General features: G+C 56.6%; 2 protein-coding genes across 4 annotated transcripts; one reads left to right on the top strand and one right to left on the bottom strand.

The window, feature by feature from the left end:
• Positions 1–588: 588 nt before the first annotated feature.
• On the bottom strand, positions 589–7,811 carry PCSK4 (proprotein convertase subtilisin/kexin type 4). 3 transcript variants are annotated; one of them, XM_075535200.1, is made up of 15 exons: positions 7,617–7,811; positions 7,299–7,403; positions 6,145–6,237; positions 5,864–5,992; positions 5,707–5,783; positions 5,539–5,627; positions 4,913–5,085; positions 4,620–4,832; positions 3,015–3,115; positions 2,839–2,942; positions 2,573–2,690; positions 2,091–2,270; positions 1,852–1,976; positions 1,284–1,406; positions 589–1,163 (listed from the first exon to the last, which is right to left on the bottom strand). In XM_075535200.1, exons 1-15 carry the CDS (start codon positions 7,809–7,811, stop codon positions 787–789), a joined length of 2,202 nt encoding a protein of 733 aa, XP_075391315.1. In that variant the 3' UTR covers positions 589–786. The 3 variants fall into 3 exon arrangements, with proteins under 3 accessions (XP_075391315.1, XP_075391324.1, XP_075391332.1); XM_075535209.1 differs by having other exon boundaries at positions 948–1,163; positions 1,333–1,406; XM_075535217.1 differs by lacking the exons at positions 589–1,163; positions 1,852–1,976 and having other exon boundaries at positions 1,280–1,406.
• A 745-nt stretch (positions 7,812–8,556) lies between these two features.
• Positions 8,557–14,125, top strand: REEP6 (receptor accessory protein 6). The gene is made up of 5 exons (XM_075535191.1): positions 8,557–8,780; positions 11,250–11,343; positions 11,550–11,688; positions 11,886–12,054; positions 13,028–14,125. Exons 1-5 carry the CDS (start codon positions 8,666–8,668, stop codon positions 13,063–13,065), a joined length of 555 nt encoding a protein of 184 aa, XP_075391306.1. The 5' UTR covers positions 8,557–8,665; the 3' UTR covers positions 13,066–14,125.
• The last annotated feature ends 13,274 nt before the right edge of the window (positions 14,126–27,399 follow it).

The raw sequence follows: 27,399 nt of genomic DNA, 5'->3' as shown, positions 1-27,399 counted from the left end.
CACCTGCCACCTCTGCCTGCCCCCCATTCCTCTCAGACACTAATGTCTCCTCCAGCCCCCAATGGAGCCACCTCGTGTCCCCAGCTGCCAGCAGAGCCCCCCCCCCCGTTTTTTCCCTGACTCCTAATGGGTTCCCCCACCCACTTTGGCCCAACCTCTGCCCAGAACAGGGGCTGTGCCTTCTGCTGGTTCTCAGCCCGCTGCTGCCACAGCGAGACGTGGACCGAGCCCATGTCAGAGACAGTCCCTGGTTGCACTTGCTGGGCAATGTCCGCAGCAGGATGCATTTTTAGAAGTTTTTTTCTCACGGTTCTGCCCCTCACCCCCATCCCACCCATCATCTGCCCTCCCACCCCTCCTGGGTCCTTCAGGCACTGATTCCCTAGGGGAAAGACAGTTTCTAGGTGAGGCCCAGGACTTGGGGAACCTGTCCTGCCCTAAAGCTCACCTCGGACTGGGCACATTTCATTCAATCTTTATTTACAAACTCAGGAGGCAGACCCCTTTGTCTGGGACCATATTGCCCCTCTCCCTACACCCACCATCCTGGTCAGCCTCTGCCTCCCCCTCCCCCCCTCCCCTCCTCCTGATTATTCCTTCTTTCACCTGAGGCGGCCATGCTCAGAACCCAGCCACCACCCCTGGCCTTCTGGGGACAGGCTCCCCTCCAGGGCCAATCACAGCAGGTGGCAGGGCCCACCTGGGGCTGAGGTCCAGGCCCATGTCTTGCTGTCTGCTGTCTCATGTCCCACTCACAGTTCCTGCTGGCCAGGTGTGGGGAGGTGCTCAAGCTGGGGGCAGGCCGACAGGGAGGATGCTGCTGAGGGCCAGCCTTCTGAAGGCCATAGCCAGCAGGGCCAGTAGCATGGCCCGGGCCAGACTGGGCTGGCCAGCGGCGGGTAGTGGGTGATGGGCCAAGGCGGCAGGGCCCCAGCAGGAGCCTCGCTCATCCAGAGTGTGCAAGGGGGGGCAGGCGGTGCAGTTGAGGGAGGAGTTGCCTTGGCAGGTGTAACAGGACGGGTGGCAACTGGCACAGACCCGCCTGGCAGGTACGGCTGGGCGCCCAGGAGCGGGGCTCACTGCCTGCTGAGTGTGGTTGAAGTACCGCGGGGGGCAGGAGGGTAGGCAGAGGTGTGCCAGGATGTAGGCAGGGCTGTGACATTCTGTGCAGGGGACAGAGACCAGGGTTCGCCCACCACTCCGGCCGGCCCTGCTACCCTGCCGGCCCCTGTGTAGGTGCATACATGCACCGCCCGGCCACTGCCTCCCCGCCAGGCACTCACCCTGGCACAGCCCCTCTGTGTCCCGCCGCACGCACACGCTGCTGGTCACCTGGGGGCCTATGGGCCGTGCTGTCATGTCCTCTGCCGTCCCGTAGAGCAGCAGGGTGTAGTGGTACAGCGTCCCTGGACAGGTACCACGGGCCACAAGGCTTCATGTTGATGGTCATGTCCTCAGCGGCCTGGGCCCTCTCCCAAGCACCCTACCCTAGAGCCCAGGACATGGGGACAGGGAGGAGGCAGACTGGAGCCATGACTGCCCCACAGCCTTGCACCTGCTTGTGCCTGTGATGCGGCCTTTGTCCCCACAGCCACGTCCCCTGGGAGCCACACACCCACTGAGGGTCAGCAGCCTGGCACCCTGCGCCCAGCTGTCCTTAGGGCCCACAGCCCACTCCCTACCCCCAGCATGCACCCGCTACCTCAGCCGCCCCTGGAGCCCCACTCCCTGACCCTCAGGGGCCTCCCCCCAGCCTCCTGTCCACTGTGCCCTGACAGTGCCTAAGCAGTGCCTCTCTGGGTGGATCGTGAGAGGAGGATCCCTGGGCCCTCTCGTGGCCTCAGGCCTCACCAGTGTTGAAATAATAGCCCTTGTTCTCCAGCACCAGGGTCCATGTGCCCCGTGGGTCCTCGTCCCAGAAGTGCGTGGACATGAAGATCCAGTCGTTGTAGCCTTGGCCGCTGAGGTCAAAGGGCCTTGGGCAGATGGGCAGATGGCTGTGGAGGCGTTGCTAGGAAAGCCAGGAGGCCGCAGGGGTGGCCTGGCAAGGCTGCGAGACCCGCCCCCCTCCCAAACAGTGGGCATGCTACCTGACAGCCACGAGCGTGGAGTGAGTGCCCATGGGGCTGGTGAGGGAGATCTCCAAGTCACCGCGGCGGCTGTAGGACAGCGACAGCCGCACCTGCACGTGCTCGAGTGAGCGGACCGCGTTGGGGAGGCCCATGCAGGCTGACACATTGGTGGGCACCCGCATCAGGGATGTGATGGTGCTGGAGGGGCAGGGCATGAGAGCCTCAGGACGCGACGGGCAGGGAGGGCGGGCGCTGAGATGGGCACCGCCTTCTCGTTTCAAGGTGTTAAGGGTATGGGGAGGGAGGAACAGTTGTGGGGACACCTGAGGGGAGGCAGGTGGGTGGAGAAGGCTGTAGGTAGCAGGTGAGAGGGGTGGGCTTGGGACAGGTGTGAGGGTAAAAGTTCTTTGGAGAGGCTAGGGAGGCACACGGTGTGGACAGGCAGAGGGAGCTGGGGTGAGGGGCGTGTCCAGCAGGGTTTGGGGAGGGCGGGGCCTCACGTGGGGGTGTACACGACGCTGACTGTGCATTTCTGCTGGGGCCGCGTGGGCTGCCAGGTCCGGGCCAGGTCCACCAGCAGCCCAGCGTCCAGCAGCCCATAGCCGTAGTGGTGGCTCACTGGTGACGCAGGAGGAGGGGATCACTGGCCAGGCCTCCGACCCGGGGCTCCCATCCTCCCTCTGCCACCAGCACAGGCTTTGCCCTGTGGCCTGCCTCGACATCCCCGCAGGCCCCACCCAGACCCCACCCACCACCCCAGCCACACCTTGTCGACCCACGCCATTGGTCCTCCAGTCCTCTGCGTGCAGATGTGCTGGCTTGGATGCGCGGACCACCAGGTGCTGCATGTCCCTCCATGTCAGGAGTGGGCTGGGAGGGGTGGTCGGGGCAGGTGAGTGGGGGCCATGCAGGGGGTAGGGGCAGGGCAGGGGCACCACCTACTTGGCCTCCAGTGCCAGGGCGATCATGCCTGCGGCCAGCGGGGCCGAGGCCGATGTCCCCGTGTGCTTGTCCGTGCATTGGTGGTGCAAGTCTGTGGTCACCTGTGGACAGACGGGGACCGGGGCGAAAGGGCGTCCCACATCCTGGCCAGAGCTGCTGTGCACTCTGGGGAAGGACTGCTGCAAAGAGTGGGATGGGTCCCCAGGGGGCGGGGGGAGGGGAGGAAGGGAGGGAAGGAAGCACTGGCATTTCCAGGGCAGGACCGTGCCGTGAGCAGCATGTGACGCTATGCCTTTACCGTGCTCCGTGAGCCACAGGTGGGCTGAAACCACTCTGTCAGGCGGGAGCCGAGGGCTTAACCAGCTCTACCACCGGTCTGCTGGTGGTGCGAAGAACAGCCACGACCACCTGGTTCTTCACAGCTGTTAACCCGAGAGCGTGCGGTTCACACTCTGCTGTCCACTAAGAGGATGGTGGTTGGAGACCACTCATGGCTCCTGGCAAGGCAGGGCTGGCGGCTGGATTCCTGCACATCTCACCACAGAGCCCATGGCACGGACTCCCCCTACCACCCCCACCCCCCCGGCCTCTGTGCTCATCTCACCACGACTCATCTTGGCTCTAGGCCAGAGCAGGACCTCCCGTGTGGGTTTGCTTTGAAGTCAGCCTCCCAGCGCATAACTGTCAGCACCAGCTGGTCCCCAGGTAGCAGGAGGTACAGCAGGCCCCTTGCAGCAAGGCCATGGGCTGGGCTAGGCTGGGCTGTGTCTGCAGTGAGCTGCAGGGAAGGCTGACATCTCTGCAGCTTTGACCCTGTGGCTGGCACCAGGCTCACAGTGAGGACCAGCCAGTGTGGAGAGGCATGCTGGGAAGGCTTCCTGGAGGTGGCAGTGTGGATGGAGGGCTCAGCAAGGCAGGGTGGGAAGAAGTGCTGGGGCAGAGGGGACAGCTTGGGCAGCAGTTTGGAGGTGGGAGGGAGCTCAAGCACAGGAGAGAAATGGCCCACAGGCAGGGAGGGCAGTCACAGTGCTCATGCAGAGGCGAGGCACAGGATGCCTAAATGAGCGCTCTGACAGTGACTTCTGGACACGTCCCTGTGGGCACCTCCCTGTGGGCATGTCCATGTGGGCACCTCCCTGTGGGAACCTCCCTGTGGACACGTCCCTGAGGATACATCCCTGTGGGCACCTCCCTGTGGGCATACATCATGTGTAATGTCTCTGTGGGCATGGCTCTGTAGACATGCCACTGTGGTGGGGCAGGAGCAGAAGTGGGTATCAGGGAGGGGTGGGGGAGGATGGAAGGAACAGGGTGCAGGAAGAGGTCAGGAGTGGGAGGGAGAGTGGGTACATTGAGGGGTGGGGGCAGGAAGATGTTGGGGCACAGGAGGGATGCAGTGGGTATAGGGTGGGTTGGTGGGAGGCATTCTTGATCTGGGGTACTGTTGTAAACGATAGTGAATGTGAAAGTGTGGGGAGGGGTGGGCACAGGGGGAGACTGGGGAGCCAGAGGGTAGGTGGTGGCACAGAGAGGGGGGTGGGAAGGAAGGGGTGGGTGCAAGGAGGAGGTGGGGGTGGAGGGCAGGGGTGAGCAGGAGACACTCACGATCTGGGGGTCGGAGACCACCCCGCTGCTGTAGGTGGTGGTGAGTGTGGAGGCGCAGGCCTCGCTGTACCAGGGCACCAGGCCCTGCTGCGTGGCGCTGCCCACGGACAGTGTATGGATGCTGTTGGTGTAGCCGTCACAGTTGCAGTTGTCGTAGTGCAGGCCGCCATTGCCGGACGCCCAGACGAACAGGGTGCCCCGCCCACCGCGGCCCTTGGGGAGCAGGCATAGTTGGGCACCATGAGGGCACAGCCCTTTCTCTGCCTCCTGCCTCCCCCACAGCCCACGCGCACTTTGGTCACACCACGCCTGAAGGCCTCCCGGGTGAGGATGCCTGGCCCATCCACAGTACGGCCATCGTCCTCTGGGCCCCAGCTGGCGCTGTAGATGTGGATGTGCTGCGGCTGCAGACTCAGCGACTGGGCCTCAATGACGTCGGTGATGGTGCCGTCTAGCATGCGCACGCCTGCATGCCACAGCTGCGTCAGCCTCCCGCCCAAGGCAATGCTGGCTAGGCCCAGGGTCTCAGCCCATCCTGCCGCCCAGTCCGCAACCACTGCCCCAGTCCACACCCTCTGCCTGAGCCTGCATCCCCTCTACCCATTACCTCACCTCACCCCTATTCCGCAGGCATGTACCCCACTGTGGGCCATCAGTACCCACCCCACCCATAATCTCAGCCCCCACTCCACAGTAGAGTAGCCGGCCAAGCCCTCACAGCACCCAACCTACCACCACCCACGACTATGCCCCCCTTCCAGGCTAACACCATCCCACCCCTGCCTTGGGGTCCTCTCTCTGCCCCTGGGGTACTTGGGAGAGTCCCAGCTCTTAGGCCAGGGCCCCAGGCCTGTGTAAAGAGTTCCACCCCCCATATCACCCCCACCCTTGGCTGTACTGGCCCCCGGGACCTGGGCACCTCCGATCCGGGCGTTGTAGGCAATGCCGATGCCACAGAACCCGTTGTTGGCGATGGCAGCCACCTCCCCGGCACAGCGGGTCCCGTGTCTGGTGTGAGAGGCCCTGTCACACCCCGACTGCCCCCACAGGTCAGGGCACTGCCCACAACCCCCATGACCCTGCTGACCGGTTCTCATCGCTGGGCGTGTATCTTGGCTGGGGGTCTGGATCATAGTCGTTAAAGTCATAGCTGGCCAACGGGTCCTGCGAGGGTGGGTAGAGTGTCAGGGGTGGAATTGCCTCTTGGGGTAGTTCTTGGCACCCCCAGCAGCCTGCTGGCTCACATAGTTGGCCCAGAGGTCCGGGTGGTCCTTCTCAATCCCGTCGTCAAGGACAGAGATGACGATGCCCTGGCCGGTCAGTCCCTGGCCCCACACCTGCAGGATATTCAGGTCCGGCTGTACCTCGTTGTTCTGCGAGGGCAGAGCATGGCTCAGCGAGGCACCCCCAGCCTTCCTACTCCCCTGGCTGCTCACCATGTACCACTGCTTGGGGAACCAGGCATCAGTGGGCATGGCTCAGCAGGGCACCCCCTGCTCCCCTCCCCCTGCCTCCAGTTGCTCACCATGTACCACTGCTTGGGGAACCAGGGGTCCGTGGGCATGACTAGGGAGCGCTTCACCCGCCGCCGCAGTATCTGCTGCTCAAACCACCGCACCTGGAGGAGGTGTGGGGGTTGGGGGCTGGGTTCTAGGGCTGCCAGCCTCTGTCTTTAGCTATGCCCACCACTGGGGCTGGCGTCCAGAACCCTGAGTCCTCACCGCCAACGCCGTGGCCAAACACCCTCTAGGTCTGCCTGGGAGGGAACCGCAAGGGGGTGGGGAGAACTGTTAGGGGTCTTGTATCACTGGGGCCCTTCATGTGGTGGGAGCCAGCAGAGTTAGGAAGCAGGGTGGGAGGTCCTAGGTTTGGGTGTGGCCCTCACCCTGGGGCTCCTATGTTGCTGGGCCTCTGCCACAGGCTGCCTAGGGCTCTCGGCCGCCTCCACTGGATCACTCCCTGGATGGCATGCTCCCCTTCTTGCTGTGCCCAGTGGCATACAGCAACCCCTCTGGTAGAGCCCTCCTAGGGCCCCCTGCATTCCTTGCCCTGTCTGCCACAGCCACACTGACCACAGGGACTTTACAGGTGCTTCCCATCTTCATTTCCCATTTCCGGGCCCTCTCCCCACCACCGGGACTCACTGCCTATGTAGCCGAGGGCAGAACTGTCCTGATCACCGCCTCTGTCCCAGCTCTCCTGCAGGCCACACTGAGGACCGGACCCTCCCCTACTACAGCAGGCCAGCCTCACTCTCACTCCACTCCATGGTATCCAAGGGCTGCTGGACAGGGGCCTGGCCCAGCTAGCTTGGGCACCCCTGGTTCCAGGCCAGCCTGTGACTCAGGAGGGTCTCCGGGTAGACTTTCACCAGTGGAACCCAGTCTCCCCCTCCTGTTGGAGGCCTGGGTGTGGTGTGGACAGTACACACTCCTTAGTGGCGGGCCTGAGTGGTGGCTGCTTCAGGTAAGTTAGGGGAGGGACAGCCATGCCAGGTCAGTGTCACAGCCCGATACCCCAGGTGCCCACCATAGCCTGCTTTCCATACTGGATCCCCCATGCACAGACATGAAAATTGAGGCTCAGAGAGGGTGGTCACCAAAGTCCAAGAGTGTCAGGAGATGCTTGGCTGGTCCCCAGCAGCTGACCCTGAAGGGACAGCCTGGGGGCCTGGCTCACCTGGGGGTCTTTCTTCAGGCGCAGGCGGTGGCCCCAGTGTGGGTTCAGGGACCGCTGGGCCACGCCCCGGTGCCGCAGGTGGAAGTACTGTCCGTCAGAGAAGACCTGGGGATGTGGGCCAGGCGGCAATGTGGGCCCTGGGTCCTATCCTTGCAGCCCTCCCGGCCAGATACCCTCCGGAAACCCCAGAGTCTGGAGGCAGAGGGGCCTGGGAGACGTGATATTGGAGCCTGGGTCTAGGAAGCTGCTCCTCGCCCGGTCTCTAGTCTGGGGTCCTCCAGCCCCTGTCCCCTCCCGGCCCATCCCGGTGGGTCCCACCTGCCCCAGGTTGATGAAGCCGAACTTGCGCGCCAGGCGCTCGGCCTCCAGGTTCCCCTGGGGCACCCGCACGGCCCAGCTGCTGACATAGATGGGGGCCCGGGCCGAGACCCACCCCACAGCCAGGGGGCCGACCAGGCCCAGGCCCAGGGCCAAGGCCAGGCGCAGGCAGAGCGCTGTCTGGGCGGGCCGCATGGGGGCGGGGCCGCGGCGGAGGCGGGGCCTTCGGGCGTTCATCCCGCCCGCCAAACGGCCCTAGCGCCCGCTGCCCCGCCCCCGGCGCCATAGCAACCCTGGAGGGGCTTCAACTCTCAGGGATCCTTGCGGCTCTCCGCTCCAGGGACGCGAAGACCAGACGGTGGCTGGGGACGCAGCAGATGTCTAGTCTCTTCCGCAGGAGTTAACCCTCAGGAGCCTCCGTTCCCCCATTCGTACTGTGATCCAAGCCTAACTCACAGGAGAGCATTTATTATTACTACACTTGACCCCACCCCTCTCTTTGGCACCGCCCACTTTTATAGGCACCCGCCCTCGAATCAGCCTTGATCTCCTCTCCAGTCCAATCAGAGTTGTCATGTAGAGTTAGCCCCACCCCACTCGGCCCCTCAAGGTGCCTCTCGCCTCCTTTATGATCAACCCCTCTCCTCTCCGGTCTCACCAATAAGGCCCTCCGTTCCCTCCAATCAGCTTTCGCCTTCTCCCACAAGCTCCGCCCTCCCCAGCACGCTTTTCTGCCTTCAGCGCCACCTCTCGGCCCCGCCTCTCCAGTCAGCTACGTCCCGTGCCCAGCCGGCCAATCGACGTCCACCGCCACCGCGCCCCGCCCCCTGCCACTCACGTCGCAATCGGGCCGGCAGCGGCCCGCCAGAGGGCGATGCGGCGGGGGAGACGGGGCAGGCCCCTCCTCCTTTGTCCGCCTTGCCCTCCCATTGTCCTGAGTGGCGGCTTGAGGGCGGAGCGCTGCCGCCGGGCAAGGAGGGCGCGCTCCCGGCGGTCGGGCAGCTGGGGGCGGCGCTCCAACTCTGGTTGCCGGCCCCGACGCCGCCACCATGGACGGTCTGCGGCAGCGCTTCGAGCGCCTTCTGGAACAGAGGAACCTGGCCAACGAGGTGCTCGGGGCTCTCGAAGCCAGGACCGGGGTCGAGAAGCGCTACCTGGCCATGGGTGAGCTGCCACCCCATTGTTCCGACGGGAACACTGAGGTCCCAGAAGCCCGGCAGGAGTCCTCTGTCCCCATCTGGCTTGGCTGCGCGGGTGCGACCATTGTCTGGGGAGTCGAGGCGAGACCTGGGGACCGCCCTGCCTCCGCGAGACCCTGGCCCCGGCTCCTGCAGCATCCCAGCTCCACCTCGGTGCCCTGCGGGGCTGTAGGCCAACCTGGCTCTCTCCCAGGCTCCGTGCCTGCCAGGGCCACGTCTGGTTCTTCCAGTTCTCCTAGGGGCCCCCCGAGGTGGGGCGGGCTGCCAACCCCCTCCTGGCATGAACCCAGGCTGGAGGCCGTTTGGAGACCCCAGTTCCTTAGGGGGCCATGAGGCCAGCACCAAGGGGCCCTCCTGGCTCCCTTGTTCTGTGGGTACACACCTACGGGCTTATTCCCAGCCCTGTGACCTGTCCTCTGTCTCAGTAGAGCAAATATTTGCTTAGCCCAGCGGGGTTGTGTGCCAGCTGCCATGGGGGCCAGAGGAGTTAGACGGGCCCATGAGGACCCCAATTCCTACTCTCACAAGACCCTGCAGGGTCTCTGAAGCTTTCTCTTTCTCCTCCCTCTCCCTGCCCTCTATGTCCAAAGTCCACCTCTCCCAGGAAGCCCCCATGCAGTGAATCACAGGAAGCTTTGCCTACCCCCATGGCTGGAGGCATGCCACTGAGGCCAGGGCCCTGTTTGCAAAGCACCTTGGGGGTGGGTTCAGGACCCCCCTGCCAGCTCCAGACCCCTGAGCCCCACCCCAGGTCTTTCCTACTAGCTCTAGGCACTCAGATCTTTGCACCCAACCCCCACCCCAAGCCACTGTGGGGCTCAGCCAGGTGCAGCCTGACCTCTGTCCTGCCTTTCTTTAACCCAGTATCCGCCTGCAGGCAAGAATTTAGATCACAGGGCATGGGGAGAGAGGAAGGGTCAGCTGGGGGCTGACCATTACAGATGCCCAGTCCAGCTCTCCTGTCGCTTGTCAACTCCCCTGGGGCCCTATACCCCGTGTCTTAAGTCTAAGATCATCCTCTCCATGCTGAGGTGGCAGCAAAAGGGATTTGAGGGCTCCTCCGCCGCCAGCTTGAATGGATGTCGGGACCCTGGGACTCACCCTGCCCCCATCACCTAATCCCACCCAATAGATGAATGTAAGCACCCCTCTTCCAGAGGTCCTCCCCCCACTCATGCCTTGCTGCTGCCCATGATCTAGGCCGGACAAAGATGAGGCGGGTGGACAAGTGGAGGGAGGGTGACTTAGGCCTCTGCCCTTTGGCACAACTCTGTTCAGATAAAGACCCCGGTGGGTGGGGCTGCCCCAGTGCTCTCTCTGGCTGCCCAGGGTATTTGGCCCTCCCCTGCTCAGTGCCCGCAACACAGGCCGCTCACAGGGGACACGTGTTCAGCACTTTAATCATTGTAGCTGTTTCTCAGAGACTACACCACCTCAGCACACACCCAACTTCCTCTGCACCCACATTACTGACTGCAGGTCCAACAGGCGCTCAGCAAACACTCAGGGCTAGCAAGTTCCCCATCAAACCCCCAGTAACCTGGGAGCCGGGCGGGGGAACTGAGGCCCCAGCAGAGAGGGGCTTTCTGAGTGCCAGGTGGTGGGTTGGTGGGAGAGCAGAGCTCTCCCAGGTCAGGCCAGCATTCTCCCTGGGCTGACTCTCTCCCCATGGGATGCCTGATCACGTCTCAAGACTTGAGAATTTTACCACAGGGAGGCACCCCCATCCCAGAGAAAGGTCCAGCCCGTTGTTGGGCAGGAAACCCTGTGTTCACTGGGCCCTGTCCTCCCATACCAAATAATGTCCTGTTGGGGCCTGCCATATAAACGGAGACCCTCAGCCCTGTAGCTACCCCCTGTACCCCACTCCACTCAGTGTGGGCAGGGCTCCCACTCACCACCAGGCTCTTGGGGGTTTGGGATCCTTTTACCCAGGGGCTCTGACTTGAGCCAGTTCTGCCTCCTTCCCCCACATCTGGGACACTGATGTCTGAGAACATTTGTGGGTGCCACCACAGGGCTGTGCTGCTGGCATTGGTGGGTGGGGGTCAGGGGGGTGGCGCTGCTCCACACCCTGCCATGCACGGATGGCCCTGTGCCCTCACATGGGCAGTGTCCAGGGGAAGAGACCTGCATGAAGGGAGTGGTTTGCTTTGTCCAGCTGACCCAGGACACCTCTGAGGTCATATCTGGCCTCATGCCTGCTGAGCCCTTGCAGACACCCCCTTCTCAGTCTTGGCCCTGCTGCTACCTCGGGCCACCACTGCTGGCCTTGGGGAGGTCAGGGCACCGGACAGCTCAGATGCCTTACACCCTAGAAGGGAGGGCTGGCTGCTGGCGACCCTACTGGCCCTTGACCAGTGGAGCTCCTCCCCAGAGCAGGGGACAGTAGTCGAGTGACTGGGACCCCCAGCCCACATTTCTCTACTCTTAGGGCTCGTGACACTGCTAAGCCTGTATCTTCTTTTCGGCTACGGGGCGTCTCTGCTGTGCAATCTCATCGGCTTTGCATACCCCGCATATGCTTCGTGAGTACTTGGGGGCTGTGGGGTGCCCCCCATTGCTTCATGAGTTCCAGGGAGATGTGGGGTACCCCACATATGCTTCCTGGGTGCCGAGACTGTATGGGGTACCCTGCCTTGCTTTGTGAGTACAGGAACACAGGGTTTACCCTGCCTATGCTTTACCAAGTGCCTGGGATACCTGGCAGCCCCTGACGGAGCACTGTTTTCAGGGTCAAGGCTATCGAGAGTCCCAGCAAAGAGGACGACACGCTGTGGCTCACCTACTGGGTGGTGTACGGCCTGTTCGGGCTGCTCGAGTTCTTCAGCGATCTGCTCCTGTTCTGGTGCCCTTTCTACTACGTGGGCAAGGTGCGCTGCGGGGGCGTGGGGGTGTTCGTGTGCGCGCGCGTCTGTGTGTCTGCACTCACTTTGCCGGAGAGGGGCCAGGGCCGGGCTCCAGGCTGTCTGCGAGGTCCAGGTCCGAGCCAGTACCCACCTGTCTGGGGGCGGGGCGGGGCCTGCCGAGGCGCACCCCCCATGCCATCTAACGGAGCCTTGGTCCGCAGTGCGCCTTCCTGTTGTTCTGCATGGCGCCGGGACCATGGAACGGGGCCGCCGTCCTGTACCACCGCGCAATCCGCCCACTGTTTCTAAAGCACCGAGCAACCGTGGACAGCCTCGTGAGCGATCTCAGCGGCCGAGCCCTGGACGCAGCCGCCGGACTCACCAGGGAGGGTGCGTGCCGCCTGTCCTGCCTTCTGGGTCTCAGCCCTGACGGTCTTTCTGTCTGGCCCTGCCTGCCTGTCCCCTCCACCCTACTCTGCCTGGCCTCTGCCTGGCATCCCAGCCTGTGCTTGCTGCCCACTCACTGCCCACTCTCTCCCCACGCTCTCGGGAACCAGTCCTGAGGATGCTGGCCCGGAGCCGGGCACTGGTCACCCCAGCGGGCCCCCCGCTGCCCTTGGAGCCTACCGTAGGTAACTCCCTGGGAGAGGTGTGCAAGAGTGTCTGCCAGCGTTCCTGAGCATGTGTGGAGGCATGTTTGTGTGTGTGCACAGTTGTGTGAGGATGGTGTGTGCATCTGTGAAAGTATGCTTCTGTGTGTCTGCTTATGTTTAGGTGTGTGGATGTGTATTTGTGCATGTATGTCAGTATGTGGGTGTGCATGTGAATGTTAGTGTGTGTACAAATGCATGAGTGTATCAGAAAGTATGTGAATATGAGGAAGGATGTGCATGTGAATGTGTGCTATGTGTGTGCATGAGTACACATGTTTCTGTGTACTTGTGTGTGAGTGTGCATGGTTGTGTATTTGTCTGTGTCAGCATATAGTGTACTTGTGTATGCCCCCGTGAATATGTGTGGATATTTGAGAGTCTCTGTGTGTGAGCATGTGCAGGTGTGTGCATGTGAGCATGTACTCTGTATGTCTCAGTGAATATGTGTGTGCACTCCTGTGAGTTTCCATGTGTATGTAAACTCACAGGAGTGAGTGAATACTTAATGCTGTGTCTCTGGGAATTTGTGAATGTTTATTTTTGTGTGTGAGTGGGTGTGAGTATTTGTGAATCTACTTGTGTGTGGTGTGCATGTGGGATTCCCTCCCTGCAGGGTGGCTGCTTGGGCCCTGCCAGTCCATCCCATGCTGTCCACCCGAGGCCTGGACACGGTCCTCAGGCCAAGCTGCTCTGACCATTCTCCTCCACAGGCCCAGCAAACATGACTCAGTCGCAGAAGGACAAGTGAAGCCATCCACTGACCCTAGCCAGGACCTCCAAGCTGTGGGGCAGGACCAACCAGTCAGCCAGACCGTCTCGGATCCCATCACCTCGTCCCCGACCGAGACCCCCGCCAGCCCCTTGGGGCCCAGCAAGATCCTCAAGGACACCTCCTCCTACGCCAACTCAGGCCACACCCCGTCTCCATCCCTGGCCGCCATTGGCTCCAGGGCCCAGCTGCCCAGCAAGACCCGGAGACGGCCGCGTCCACGAAGCAGCCCCACCTCTCGGCCCCAGGGCTCCAGCCAGCGGTCACGTCTGCCCCTAGCACCCACAGGCCCCTCACCGGCTCCCCACAGGCCCTCAGCCTCCTCGTCGGCGCCCCACAGGTCCTCAACCATCACACAGCATCCCAGTGGCAGCACCAGCCAGACGCCGCCCCTCGTGCAGACTCCCAGTGACAGCAACATCCCCGAGATGGCCCCCAGGAAGACCTGCAGCAAGACTACTGTGGAGCCGGGGGCCGCCGTCCCCAGGTCCAGCAGACACCACCGGAAGCGGGCCTCCGCACGCCACTCCCACAATCTTGCCAGGGCCGAGCCCTGCCCTTCGGACACCTCCCTGGAGACCACCTCTGATTGTGTGTCTGAGTTCACCTTCACCTGGCCCCATTTCCGAGGGCACCGGCTTCGCTGTCTGGGGCACTGCTGGCCACTGGACCACCTGGCCTGCCAGCTCGTAGGCCGATAGAGCAGCTCACTGTCACTAGTGCTCTATCCGTGTGCTTACCCTTCCCTGGGGGCCTGTCCATGGGTGTCTACCCCTACATGCTCACCACTGGGCATCTGTCCCTCATGTGTGGCTTTCCCTGGGGCCTGATCCTGGGCATCCACCCCTACATGCTCACCACTGGGCATCTGTCCTTCATGTGTGTCTTTCCCTGGGGCCTGTCTCTGGGCGTTCCCCCTCCCTACACCTATCACTGGGCATCCATCCCAGTGTCCACCCTTCCCTAGGGTACTATCCCTGGGTGTCCACCCCTTGATGTCTGGTCCACTTTAGCTGTTCTTCTCTGGGCCAATAAAGTTCACCGGGCCATCTGCACTTCATGGTCCATCACTGGGAATTCATCCTGTGTGTCTACCCCTGGGGACCTGTCCCATTGTATCCGCCCATGGCCATCCATGCATCCCAGGGTATCTATCCATGAGGGTTGTGGGGGGCAGGACTGTTTAGACTGCACCCAATGATCAGAACAAGTCCAGCACATGGGACCTAGTTTGCAGATGAAGTTTCACTACCTGCCCTCCAACTGTGTCAAGTCAATGCTGACTCAGTGACCCTGAAGGATGACAGAATTGCCGCTGTGGGTCTCCAAGTCTACAGTTTCTGAGAAAAGACTCCTCTTTCTCCCAATGAGTGGTTGGTGGGTCTGAACTGCCAACCTCACAATCAGCAGCCTGATGCTTAGTCTACAGCACCACAAAGACTCTCTACTGAGGCTCAGAGAGGTGACTGCCTAATCAAGGCCACCCACATGGCCAAGGTGGGTACAAACCCAGGAAGCCCCTGTGTCCCCGCATCCCCCCTCCTCTCAAATATAATTACCCCCAACTGCTGGTGCCACCTGTTCTGGGGGGGGGTGTTCTATGCAGGATCAAGGTGGTGCCCTTCCAGAAGTGATGGACATCAGGCCAGGCTGCCACAGCACTGCTGTGCGGGTTCAATTTGGGTGGATCAGGGCACCCAGGGCCTTTTAAAAGGGGTGACCCACCTCTTGTGGACCCAGAGAGGCTCAGGGGTGGCTGGGGCTGTGTGCTTTTAGCTGCTAGTCTCCATAAGGATGTGGGCGGGAGGAAAACCTAAAGGAGTTAAGCCTTGGGACCTTCATTTACTGATGGGGCATGACTCAAAACGAGAACCCCCCCCCCACAAAACCCAAGCTGAAGACATCTATTAATAATTGGAACTTAGAATGTACGAAGTATGAATTGGAATACTAGAAGTCATAGAAAATCAAATGGAATGCATACAGATCACTGTCCTAGGTGCTAGTATTAGTCATTGTGAGTCAGAACACCATGTGGTTACTCTGCTCGGAAAGAAACATGCAAGAGGAATTGCCTCACGTTCATCTTCAAGACGAATATCTCCAGCTCGGTCTTGAAGTACAAGGCTGTCCTTGAAAAGATAGTAGTATCCAGTTGCACACAAGGAAATCCAGGCAATAAAACAATTGTTCCAATTTATACACCAACTATGAAAACTAATGATACAGAAATTGAATAATTCTACTGTCAGTCTGTTAGCTGGTTATATTAGGATGGCTTGTGTAATGCTGGATTCTATGTCACTGGGATTTCAAATGCCAGCAGGGTCACCCAAAGTGAACAAATTTCAGCAGAGCTTCCAGATTAAAAACCAGCAACCAAGAAGGAATTGACTGCCCCTTCAGAGGAAGCAGCCACTGGAAACCTTATGCTTAGACTGAAAACATTGTCAGACATCGAAAGCCTAATGAATAGAAGCAGGACATTGTCAGACACAGTGCTAAAGGGTTAAAGATGCAGGAAAGAAAGAAAAAGATCAAAGTGGATGTCAGAACTCTGAAACTTGCTCTCAATCATAGCTTAATTAAAGCAAATGGAAGAAAGGATGAGGTAAAGAACTTACCAGAAAAATTTAAAGAGCAAGTTGAGAAGACAAAGACGAGTAGTTTTGGGGGGCAGAGCCAGATATTATAATGAAATATGGAAGGATCTAGAATTAGAAAACCCAAAGGGAAAAAGACACTCAGCATATTTTAAGTGGAAAGGTTCAGGAAAAAAAGATCAGGCTTTGAGTTGCAGTATTGAAAGATTCTATGGGCCAAATATTGAATGATGCAGGAGGCATCTAGAGAAGATGGGAAGGACACACAGATACTGCACCAAAAAGAACGGGTTGACATGCCACCATTTCAGGAAAGCACATGGGCAAGAACCAGTGGTGTTGAAGGAAGACGTGAGAGCCGCACTGAATGCATTAGCCCAAAACAAGCCTCCAGGAATGGATGTTACAGCACTGGAAACACTCACTTGTCTAGGCCAGGAAATGTGGAAGGCAGCCAAGTGACTGGAAGAGATCCATATTTGTGCTCATTCCACAGAGAAGTGACCCAACAGGGTCCTCAGAGTACAGAACAATAGCGTTGGCATCACATGCAAGTACAGTTTTACTGAAGAGCATCCAACAACTGTTGCAGTAGTACATTGACAGGTAGCTGCCAGAGGCTCAAGCTGGATTCAGAAGAGGATGTGGAAGAAGGGATATTGTTGCTGATGGCAGATGGATCTTGACTCAAAGCGGAGAATACCAGAAAGATGTTTACTTGTGTTTCATTGGCTAAGCAAAGGCATTTGACTGTGTAAACTGTGGTTAACTTTGAGAAGAATGGCAATCCCAGAACATTTGATTGTGCTCGTGTGGAACTTGTGCATGGGTCAGGAGGCAGTAGTGCCTACAGAACATGGGACTACTGAAGTGTTTCAAATCAGGAAAGGTGTGTGTCAGAGTTCTCTCCTCACCATCTGTAGCTGAGCAGACCATCAGAGAAGCTGGATTATATGAAGAAGAATGTAGTATCAGGATCGGAGGAGGGCTTACTAACAACCTGCAATGTGCAGATGACACAATCCCGCTTGCTGAAAGTGAGGAGCACAAGGCACTTACTGATGAAGGTCAAGGATTGTAGCCTTCAGTATGGATCATGATTCAATGTAAAGAAGACCAAACTCCTCACAACTGGATCAATAAGTAACATGATAAATGGAGAAAAAAAGGTTGAAGTTGTCAAAGATTACATCTTGCTTGAATCCACAATCAAGGTTCATGGAAGCAGCAGTCAAGAGATCAAAAGACATTTTGCATTAAGTAAATCTGCATAAGACCTGAGGACTAAGGTGTGTCTGACCCCAGCCATGGCGTTCTCCTTGGCCTCATGTGCCTGTGAAAGTTGGACATTGAATAAGGAAGACCAACGAAGAATCAACACATCTGAATGATGGTTCTGGAGAAGAATATTGAAAGTAACAGGGACTACTAAAAGGACAAACTGACCTACTTTGGAAGAAAGAAGGCCAGAGTGCTCCTTAGAAGCAAGGAAGGCAAGACTTCATCTCACATACTTTGGGCATGTCGGGAACGGTCAGTCCCTGGGAAGGGCATCATGCTTGGTAAAGTGGAGCAGAGAAAAAGAGGATGGCCCTTGACAAGATGGCCACCGTGGCTGTGGCCAGGAGCTCAGACATCACAGCAGTTGTGAGGACGGCACAGGATTGTGCAGCGTTCCCTTCTGTGGTGCGTATGATCGCTATGGGTTGAAACTCACCATGTACATGTGAAGTTGGACACTGTATGAAGAAGACCACAGAAGAATCAATACATATGAACTGTGGTACCACGGACTGCCTTGGAGGAAGTATGTCTGTTAGATCTCTCTGGAGATAGAGTTGTACCTTGGTCCTTGGCTCTGCATGAGAAAGAATTCACGCCAAAGCCTGCTTCGTGATCCAAGTGAGTTTTATGAGAGTTAGAAGAAGTTTCAGTTTACACGGCACCTATAGGACTCCTCCCGACCATGCAGCCTGGCGGAAATTGCTCAGCGTCACATAGACCAAGTTCTAACTTCACTGCCCCTCTATGTTAGATCTCCACCTAGATTCTAGGCTCCTGCCTTTTCAAGAATTCCACGGGGAGGCGTGGTGGACGACCCCTGATCGACCCATTGGCTGAATTGAATTCACCTGGCCCAGGTGGGCCAATCTAGGTTTAGCGCCCACCCATGCCCACCGGCGGGAAACCTGAGCCTCTGAGCATGTGCTTGGCTCTCTGGGCATGCTTTAACGGACATTCCATCCCTGCGCTAACCTGCCTAAAATGTCCAGAATGCTTCTTAGAGGCAAGGATGGTGAGACTTCATCTTATACACTATGGACATGTCAGGAGAGAAGGACACCATGCTTGGTAAAGTCGAGGGGCAGCGAACAAGAGGAGGACCAAAGACAAAATGGATTGATCCCATGGCTTCAAGAATGGGCTAGAACAGAAGCACAATTGTGAGGATGGTGTAGGACAGGGCAGCGTTTCATTCTGCCGTCCACTGGGTGTGCATGAGCCCGACGCTGGAGGCACCAGGAGTGCCCTCTTGAGTGGCCTTTAGTCTGTATTCCACAGGAAAACACCTTGAGGGGTTGACCCTTTGAGCCCTGAGGGGTTCCTTCCCTTGTCCTGGTTTTCTGCCACAGAGGTGTGACCTTCCCTAGGTGAGTTGTAAACCAGCTGGTGGTCTAATACTTTCTGCCTGGCCCTGGGCTGCAGCCTGCCCTGTGATTGGTCTAGTTTATGCACTTTGCAGGGATTGGTCAATATAATATGCAAATGAAGTTTCTATAGTCTAGTATGCAAATGAAGTGCCTGGGGTCCTTCTAAAAGGGGATGGGTCACTTTTTGGTGGGTGCACTGGGAGGCGGGGTCAGACCTTCAAATTGACAAAGGAACACAGTCTTCAGCACCCATAGGGGCTTCCAAAAGAAACCCCCTTATCTTTCAATTCCATTTTCCCACGAACTGTTGACGCACTCGCATGTGTGTACATAGTAGTAATGTGTGTACAGACACATCCCTCCTTGCAGAGGCTTTAAAGGCAGGCAGGAAGAAGCCAGGAGAGGAGCTTAGCAAGACAGCAAGAGGAGGAAGGGGCTGCCGGAAGCTGTGATGGATGCCGCAGGGCTAGCTAGAGGAGTTGAGGGCTAGATTGTCCCCTGCTCAGACATGCACTCTAACCAGAACCCTAACCTATGATGAATCCTGAGTGTGAGTGCCGGGGGCGGGGGGGGGGGTTGGGGGTCGGCGGTTGGAGAGGAGGTGGGACTGGCCGCGCCTGCTCCCTGGCTGGACCCTGAGTTAGACTTGCTCCGGGCTCCCTGGACACAGCCAATGCCATCCTGCTTCATTGTTCTGGAGCAGAATGGGGATAGAGGAGGCTGTCCCTGCACGAGGCCCACTAGAGGAGGTTGGAAAAGAATCAGGCGAGCATTAAACACCTATAAAGACCTTAACTGGGCATGCTTCAATTCAAACCCCCCAAGCCAAGTGGGTGGTACACCTGGGCGGCCCAAACTAGGCCCAGGTGGGCTTGATTCAGCTAATGCTAATGAGGCCGACCCATATCTTTGACCATGCCTCCCCAGACAGAGGTGTAAATACCTTGGCTGCAGGCCAGCTGGCCCTTCTGCCCTTCTCCTGTACCCGCTCTGCCTTGCTGTGGTCTCTCTCCGGCCTCAGGTCGCGTGTGGGCACGCAGTCCCACGAGATTGCCCGTGTTCTGTTGTGAGCCCCAGTGTGGCTTGTGCACAGTTTGGCACACTTCCCACAAATAGCGTGTACTCCTTTGAGACTGTAAAACCTGGAACTTCATCCATCCTTTATAAAAACCCACTTGGATCACAAACCAGGCTTCAGCCTGGTTGAAATCTTTCACGTGTGAAGCCAAGAACCGAGGTAGTACTCACCTGAGAAACCTAACATTATCACCACACAGACGAGTCCTAGCTTCCGACACAGCGCAGAATTTCAGATTCTCCTGCAGAGGAGCAATATCTGAAACAATACCCCTGGTCAATCTTTCAGCTCAAACCCAAACGACCTCCTAAAAGGTGTCTTTAGACTGGGCAGAGCACGCTGTGGACTCAGGCCAGAGACTGCAGAGGGTCTGAGGACCGACCTCAGGGGTGGTGGCCTCATGCCTGTGGGAGGAGCGAGCAGACAAGGGGCTTTGCAAGCAGGGACTAATGGCTCGGTGGTGCCTTAGGGTCGATCTCTGATGTTTGGTGAAGGTGTTCACAGCCGACCACCAGTTTCATATCCAATAAGCCATGCACATCCTGTTTCACCTCACCCCTGCAGCCCTCAGTGCCATCTGTCCTCCCCTCTGCATTCCCCCCCCCCTGTCTGCACCCCTCCTCCTCTCCTGAGCCTCAGAACCCTAACCTAACCCTCAGAGCTCCATCCATTGCCATCTCAGTGGGAGGTCATTTAATCCTGTCCTGGAGGATGATGAAGGTCCAGAGGTGGGGGGCCCTTTCTCTGTCTCTTTCTGACCAGTCAGCCTGGTCTCCCTTATGACCCAGAGTCCCACACGGCTCTCCTTCTCTGTCCCGGCGATCCCTCTCAGAGCTGTTGCCCCATGGTATTTTCATTTAATCTTTCCATAAAATTTCAGAAGCCCTTTCGTATGTTTTGCTGTCGATATTCACCACCACTACAAAAATTGTAAATTATTAAAATAAACACAAATAAACCACTGTTCTTCAAGGCTTGGAGGCAGCATCAGTGGGCCCATAAAGCAGAACCTAGTGGGTTGGAGGAAAGGCCAGGTGTGAGGGGTCGGTGGGGAGGGGAGCCTGAGGGCAGGCTCTTGGAAGGTGTGGTGAGGACTTTGGCTTTTCCTGGGAATTGCTGAGAGAGGGGTGGGTAATCATTAATTAATACTGCCTGGCTCCCTCTGCGAAGTCCCTAGCTCAGCTCGGATTCTGGGATCTGGCCTCATGCTGGCTCAGCTGTGTGAGGCATCTGGACTGGCCCCCACAGGCCCTTGAGAAAGATTCAGCCCAACCCTCACAGAGGGCCAGGCCCCACCCACTCTGCTCACCCAGGGTCTAGCGGAACACAGCTGTCTTGCCAAGTGGAAATTATGATCTTTAATCCTTAAACTTGATAATGATGAATATTAAACACAAAGAAAGACGTGGCCTACAAGGTTAGTGAGGGACACACTCAGGCTCCTATTGTCAGCAACCCGTCCATGGTTCTGAGGGTATATAACCAGTTCCTCTGGGGGGGGGGGCGGGTGAGTGGAAGAGGACATGACTAGCCCCTGGTGGCCAACATCCAGGCCCAGGGTGACCCCTCTCTGGACCTGTTCCACCACCACTGGGCTGACCTTGGCCTTGAGTGTCTACACACACACACACACACACACACGTGATGTCTGGCTCATCAGCCTGCAGCGAGTCTGGGAGGACACTACAGGGTTTTGTCACACTTTGTTTTTTGTCTTTGCACTGTGATTGGACGAGCATTTACAGAGCATCCAACAGTTCACACCCATTCAGCTTCATGTTCTCCATTGTGACCCCACCATGTTGTCACGCACCCACTTCCTGCCGGGTTTCCTGTGTCCCTACCCTTCCTTCCGACCCTCTCTTCCTTTGGAGCTTTGTCTTTGTCTTTGCTTTTGGAGCTTTGCTGCCCCTTTGCTGTGCTCAGTCAGTGAGTTTGTGGCCACCCACCTCCTCTGTGCTGGTGCTCCTTAAAGGTCTGCCTAGTGTTTTGGCTGAAAGTTGAGCCATGGGGGCGAGTTTAGTTCCCAGATTGAAGGGTGACGAAGGGCCATAGTCTTGGGGCCACACCTGTCTCTACCCACCAGTAAGCCTGGCCTCTCTCATGGTTTTGAGTTTTGCTCCACATTTCTGCCTGCTCCACCCAGGACCTGGTAGCCGGGCACCATCTAGTGCCTTCTGGTCTCAGGGTCGTGGCCCTTTCACTGGCGTGTCCCATCTTGTGGATGAACCCTCATGTGTTTACTCCTTGCCACTGTTCGTGTTGGAGTTCCTGGGGATGCAAACAGATAAGCACTCAACTATAGCTAGAAGATGGGTTACTTGAACCCACTTAGGGGTGCCTTCCACCATTGTTTGTCAGTGTGTTGTAGTGTGGTGGTTTGTGTGTGGCTGTGATGCTGGAAACTATGACTTTGGATGTCACTGAGCAGGTCTGACCTGTTCTCTGAATCTCCATAGAAACCATTATCAGTAGGGTGTAAACCCCACCTACAGGGACCAGACTAATGGTCACAACCCTTTAGGGAGAAGTAGCCCATTGTCCTTAACAGCAGGGAGTGGGCCTTATTGGGCCCAGACAGTAGTCTGGCAACTGACTGTCTTCAGGGAGGTAACTTGACAAACATTTACCATTAGCTGCAAGCAGTGTCCTAAGTCTAACATCTATTTGGGGGAGACGCCTTGGGAGAAACCTTTCTGTTTCCCACACAGGTAGACTAGAGAAACAAATTCATAGACACTCATATGTGTATAAGAAAGAACTTTATATACAAGAGCAATTGAACATTGAGAAAACATTCCAGCCCAGTCCAGATCAAGTCCATAAGTCTGATATTAGCCCATAGGTCCAATACCAGTCCATAAATGCTTCTTCAGACTCAAGCCATGCATGCAATGATGCCGAGTGCAGGAAGATCACAGGCCAGTGGGTGGAAAGTCTTGTGGATCCAGTGGAAGAATCTTAGCACTGGCATGGGTCTCCACGTGGCTCCTCCAGCTCCAAGGCTCTGGCTGCCATCAGCATAACTCCACGTGGCTTGGCAATGGGAATGTCTCACAGGGAGATGAAGCAGAGAGATTTTGTGTGTCCCTCCTCCAGCAAGCTATTTATCTCCATAACCCCTCCAAATGAGGTCATCAAGCAGCAACCTGATTGACAGGCTAAACTCCACCCCTTCACTCTTATAGTCTCAAGTTGGCACTAGATTATGTAACTACCACAGTCCCTCAGGGTTGGAATGGACTTGATAGCACCTAACAACAACAGAGAGGCCCTGGAAGTCAGGCCTGGTTATCTGCTTCTGAAAAGTCACAGCCTTAGGAACTGAACCCCTCAATCATGGTTTGCCCATGCACGTGTGGTGTCACTGGACTCCAAATCCACTCCCCAGTGGCTGGTGACAGAAACACTGCTGAGGGGCCTTTAGGTTGTTTGTAGATCTGATCTTGGGATGAAAATGGAGAGGAACATTTTGGAGCTTGCCTTTGGTGGACAGAGCTCTTTGTCTTAGGGCTGAGTGAGGACTGCAGGATGGGCGTCATCGTGTCCTGGAGCAGCTGTAAACTATTGTCACTACTCCGGCGGCTTATAATGACAGGATGTCTTCTCTCTCCATTCTGGAGACAGAGGTCTGAGTCCAGGCCATGGGTGGGCCATACTCCCCTTGGACACTCCAGAGTGGGGGGCCTTTCCCCTCTTTCCCAGCATCTTGAGGCCCCAGCAGTGCCTCGGCTTGAAGATGCATCTTCATTTTCATCTCCTCTCTGTCTCTGGGTCTCTCCTCTGCTTTGCTATGGACACTACCAGGTGAATAGGAGACAGTGGTGGTTCAGTGTAGAACCATTGCCCTTCATGTGTGATATGAGCTCAATGCCCAGTCCGTGCACTACCGGCCGGGGCACCTATTTGTCCGTGGAGTGTGTAGGCTGCTCACAATGAGCATGAATTTTCAGTGATGCTTCCAGGATAAGATGACTAGGAAAGCAGGGCTGCAAACCAGTCAATGAACCTTATGGACCACAGGAGAACACTGTGTATGAATGCGACCCCACGGACCACAGGATAACACTGTGTGTGAATGAGAACCCACGGACCACAGGAGAACACTGTGTATGAATGAGAACCCACGGACCACAGGAGAACACTGTGTGTGAATGAGAATCCACGGACCACAGGAGATCACTGTGTGTGAATGAGAACCCATGGACCACAGGAGAACACTGTGTGTGAATGAGAACCCACGGACCACAGGAGAACACTGTGTGTGAATGAGAATCCACGGACCACAGGAGATCACTGTGTGTGAATGAGAACCCATGGACCACAGGAGAACACTGTGTGTGAATGAGAACCCACGGACCACAGGAGAACACTGTGTGAATGAGAATCCACGGACCACAGGAGATCGCTGTGTGTGAATGAGAACCCATGGACCTCAGGAGAACACTGTGTGTGATTAAAAACCCATGGACCACAGGAGAGCACTGTGTGTGATTAAGAACCCATGGACCACAGGAAAACACTGTGTGTGAATGAGAATCCACGGACCACAGGAGAGCACTGTGTGTGAATGAGAACCCATGGACCTCAGGAGAACACTGTGTGTGAATGAGAACCCACGGACCACAGGAGAACACTGTGTGAATGAGAATCCACGGACCACAGGAGATCGCTGTGTGTGAATGAGAACCCATGGACCTCAGGAGAACACTGTGTGTGATTAAGAACCCATGGACCACAGGAGAGCACTGTGTGTGATTAAGAACCCATGGACCACAGGAAAACACTGTGTGTGAATGAGAATCCACGGACCACAGGAGAGCACTGTGTGTGAATGAGAACCCATGGACCTCAGGAGAACACTGTGTGTGATTAAGAACCCATGGACCACAGGAGAACACTGTGTGTGAATGAGAATCCATGGACCACAGGAGAGCACTGTGTGTGAATGAGAACCCATGGACCACAGGAAAACACTGTGTGTGAATGAGAATCCACAGACCACAGGAGAGCACTGTGTGTGAATTAGAATCCATGGACCACAGGAGAACACTGTGTGTGAATGAGAACCCACGGACCACAGGAGAACACTGTGTGTGAATGAGAATCCATGGACCACAGGAGAACACTGTGTGTGAATGAGAACCCACGGACCACAGGAGATCACTGTGTGTGAATGAGAACCCACGGACCACAGGAGAACACTGTGTGTGAATGAGAATCCACGGACCACAGGAGATCACTGTGTGTGAATGAGAACCCGTGGACCACAGGGGAGCACTGTGTGTGAATGAGAACCCACGGACCACAGGAGAACACTGTGTGAATGAGAATCCACGGACCACAGGACATCACTGTGTGTGAATGAGAACCCACGGACCACAGGAGAACACTGTGTGTGAATGAGAACCCACAGACCACAGGAGAACACTGTGTGTGAATGAGAACCCACGGACCACAGGAGAGCACTGTGTGTGAATGAGAATCCACGGACCACAGGAGAACACTGTGTGTGAATGAGAATCCACGGACCACAGGAGAGCACTGTGTGTGAATGAGAACCCATGGACCACAGGAGATCACTGTGTGTGATTAAGAACCCATGGACCACAGGAGAGCACTGTGCGTGAATGAGAACCCATGGGCCACAGGAGAACACTGTGTGTGAATTAGAATCCATGGACCACAGGAGAACACTGTGTGTGAATGAGAACCCACGGACCACAGGAGAACACTGTGTGTGAATGAGAATCCATGGACCACAGGAGAACACTGTGTGTGAATGAGAACCCACGGACCACAGGAGAACACTGTGTGTGAATGAGAACCCACAGACCACAGGAGAACACTGTGTGTGAATGAGAACCCACGGACCACAGGAGAGCACTGTGTGTGAATGAGAATCCACGGACCACAGGAGAACACTGTGTGTGAATGAGAATCCATGGACCACAGGAGAACACTGTGTGTGAATGAGAACCCATGGACCTCAGGAGAACACTGTGTGTGATTAAGAACCCATGGACCACAGGAGAGCACTGTGTGTGATTAAGTACCCATGGACCTCAGGAGAACACTGTGTGATTAAGAACCCATGGACCACAGGAGAACACTGTGTGTGAATGAGAATCCATGGACCACAGGAGAACACTGTGTGTGAATGAGAATCCATGGACCACAGGAGAACACTGTGTGTGAATGAGAACCCACGGACCACAGGAGAACACTGTGTGTGAATGAGAATCCACGGACCACAGGAGATCACTGTGTGTGAATGAGAACCCGTGGACCACAGGGGAGCACTGTGTGTGAATGAGAACCCACGGACCACAGGAGAACACTGTGTGAATGAGAATCCACGGACCACAGGACATCACTGTGTGTGAATGAGAACCCACGGACCACAGGAGAACACTGTGTGTGAATGAGAACCCACAGACCACAGGAGAACACTGTGTGTGAATGAGAACCCACGGATCACAGGAGAGCACTGTGTGTGAATGAGAATCCACGGACCACAGGAGAACACTGTGTGTGAATGAGAATCCACGGACCACAGGAGAGCACTGTGTGTGAATGAGAACCCATGGACCACAGGAGATCACTGTGTGTGATTAAGAACCCATGGACCACAGGAAAACACTGTGTGTGAATGAGAATCCACGGACCACAGGAGAACACTGTGTGTGAATGAGAATCCACAGACCACAGGAGAGCACTGTGTGTGAATGAGAACCCATGGACCTCAGGAGAACACTGTGTGTGAATGAGAACCCACGGACCACAGGAGAACACTGTGTGAATGAGAACCCATGGACCACAGGAGAACACTGTGTGTGATTAAGAACCCATGGACCACAGGAGAATACTGTGTGTGAATGAGAACCCATGGACCTCAGGAGAACACTGTGTGTGATTAAGAACCCATGGACCACAGGAGAGCACTGTGTGTGATTAAGAACCCATGGACCACAGGAGAGCACTGTGCGTGAATGAGAACCCATGGGCCACAGGAGAACACTGTGTGTGAATTAGAATCCATGGACCACAGGAGAACACTGTGTGTGAATGAGAACCCACGGACCACAGGAGAACACTGTGTGTGAATGAGAACCCATGGACCTCAGGAGAACACTGTGTGTGATTAAGAACCCATGGACCACAGGAGAGCACTGTGTGTGATTAAGTACCCATGGACCTCAGGAGAACACTGTGTGATTAAGAACCCATGGACCACAGGAGAACACTGTGTGTGAATGAGAATCCATGGACCACAGGAGAACACTGTGTGTGAATGAGAATCCATGGACCACAGGAGAACACTGTGTGTGAATGAGAACCCACGGACCACAGGAGAACACTGTGTGTGAATGAGAACCCACGGACCACAGGAGAGCACTGTGTGTGAATGAGAACCCACGGACCACAGGAGAACACTGTGTGTGAATGAGAATCCACGGACCACAGGAGATCACTGTGTGTGAATGAGAACCCGTGGACCACAGGGGAGCACTGTGTGTGAATGAGAACCCACGGACCACAGGAGAACACTGTGTGAATGAGAATCCACGGACCACAGGACATCACTGTGTGTGAATGAGAACCCACGGACCACAGGAGAACACTGTGTGTGAATGAGAACCCACAGACCACAGGAGAACACTGTGTGTGAATGAGAACCCACGGACCACAGGAGAGCACTGTGTGTGAATGAGAATCCACGGACCACAGGAGAACACTGTGTGTGAATGAGAATCCACGGACCACAGGAGAGCACTGTGTGTGAATGAGAACCCATGGACCACAGGAGATCACTGTGTGTGATTAAGAACCCATGGACCACAGGAAAACACTGTGTGTGAATGAGAATCCACGGACCACAGGAGAACACTGTGTGTGAATGAGAATCCACAGACCACAGGAGAGCACTGTGTGTGAATGAGAACCCATGGACCTCAGGAGAACACTGTGTGTGAATGAG

Source organism: Tenrec ecaudatus, chromosome 1, assembly GCF_050624435.1.
Source record: "Tenrec ecaudatus isolate mTenEca1 chromosome 1, mTenEca1.hap1, whole genome shotgun sequence".
Lineage (NCBI taxonomy): Eukaryota > Metazoa > Chordata > Mammalia > Afrosoricida > Tenrecidae > Tenrec > Tenrec ecaudatus.
This window is presented reverse-complemented; position numbering and strand designations above follow the sequence as displayed.

Coding starts and splice junctions, on each gene's coding strand:
- PCSK4 (XM_075535200.1), bottom strand. CDS start 7,811: ATGCGGCCCGCCCAGACAGCGCTCTGCCTGCGCCTGGCCTTGGCCCTG. Junction 5,086..5,538: donor CTACAACGCCCGGATCGGAG/GTGCCCAGGTCC, acceptor TGTGGCATGCAG/GCGTGCGCATGCTAGACGGC. Junction 2,691..2,838: donor CAATGGCGTGGGTCGACAAG/GTGTGGCTGGGG, acceptor CTGCGTCACCAG/TGAGCCACCACTACGGCTAT.
- REEP6 (XM_075535191.1), top strand. CDS start 8,666: ATGGACGGTCTGCGGCAGCGCTTCGAGCGCCTTCTGGAACAGAGGAAC. Junction 11,689..11,885: donor CTTTCTACTACGTGGGCAAG/GTGCGCTGCGGG, acceptor CTTGGTCCGCAG/TGCGCCTTCCTGTTGTTCTG. Junction 12,055..13,027: donor CGCCGGACTCACCAGGGAGG/GTGCGTGCCGCC, acceptor TCTCCTCCACAG/GCCCAGCAAACATGACTCAG.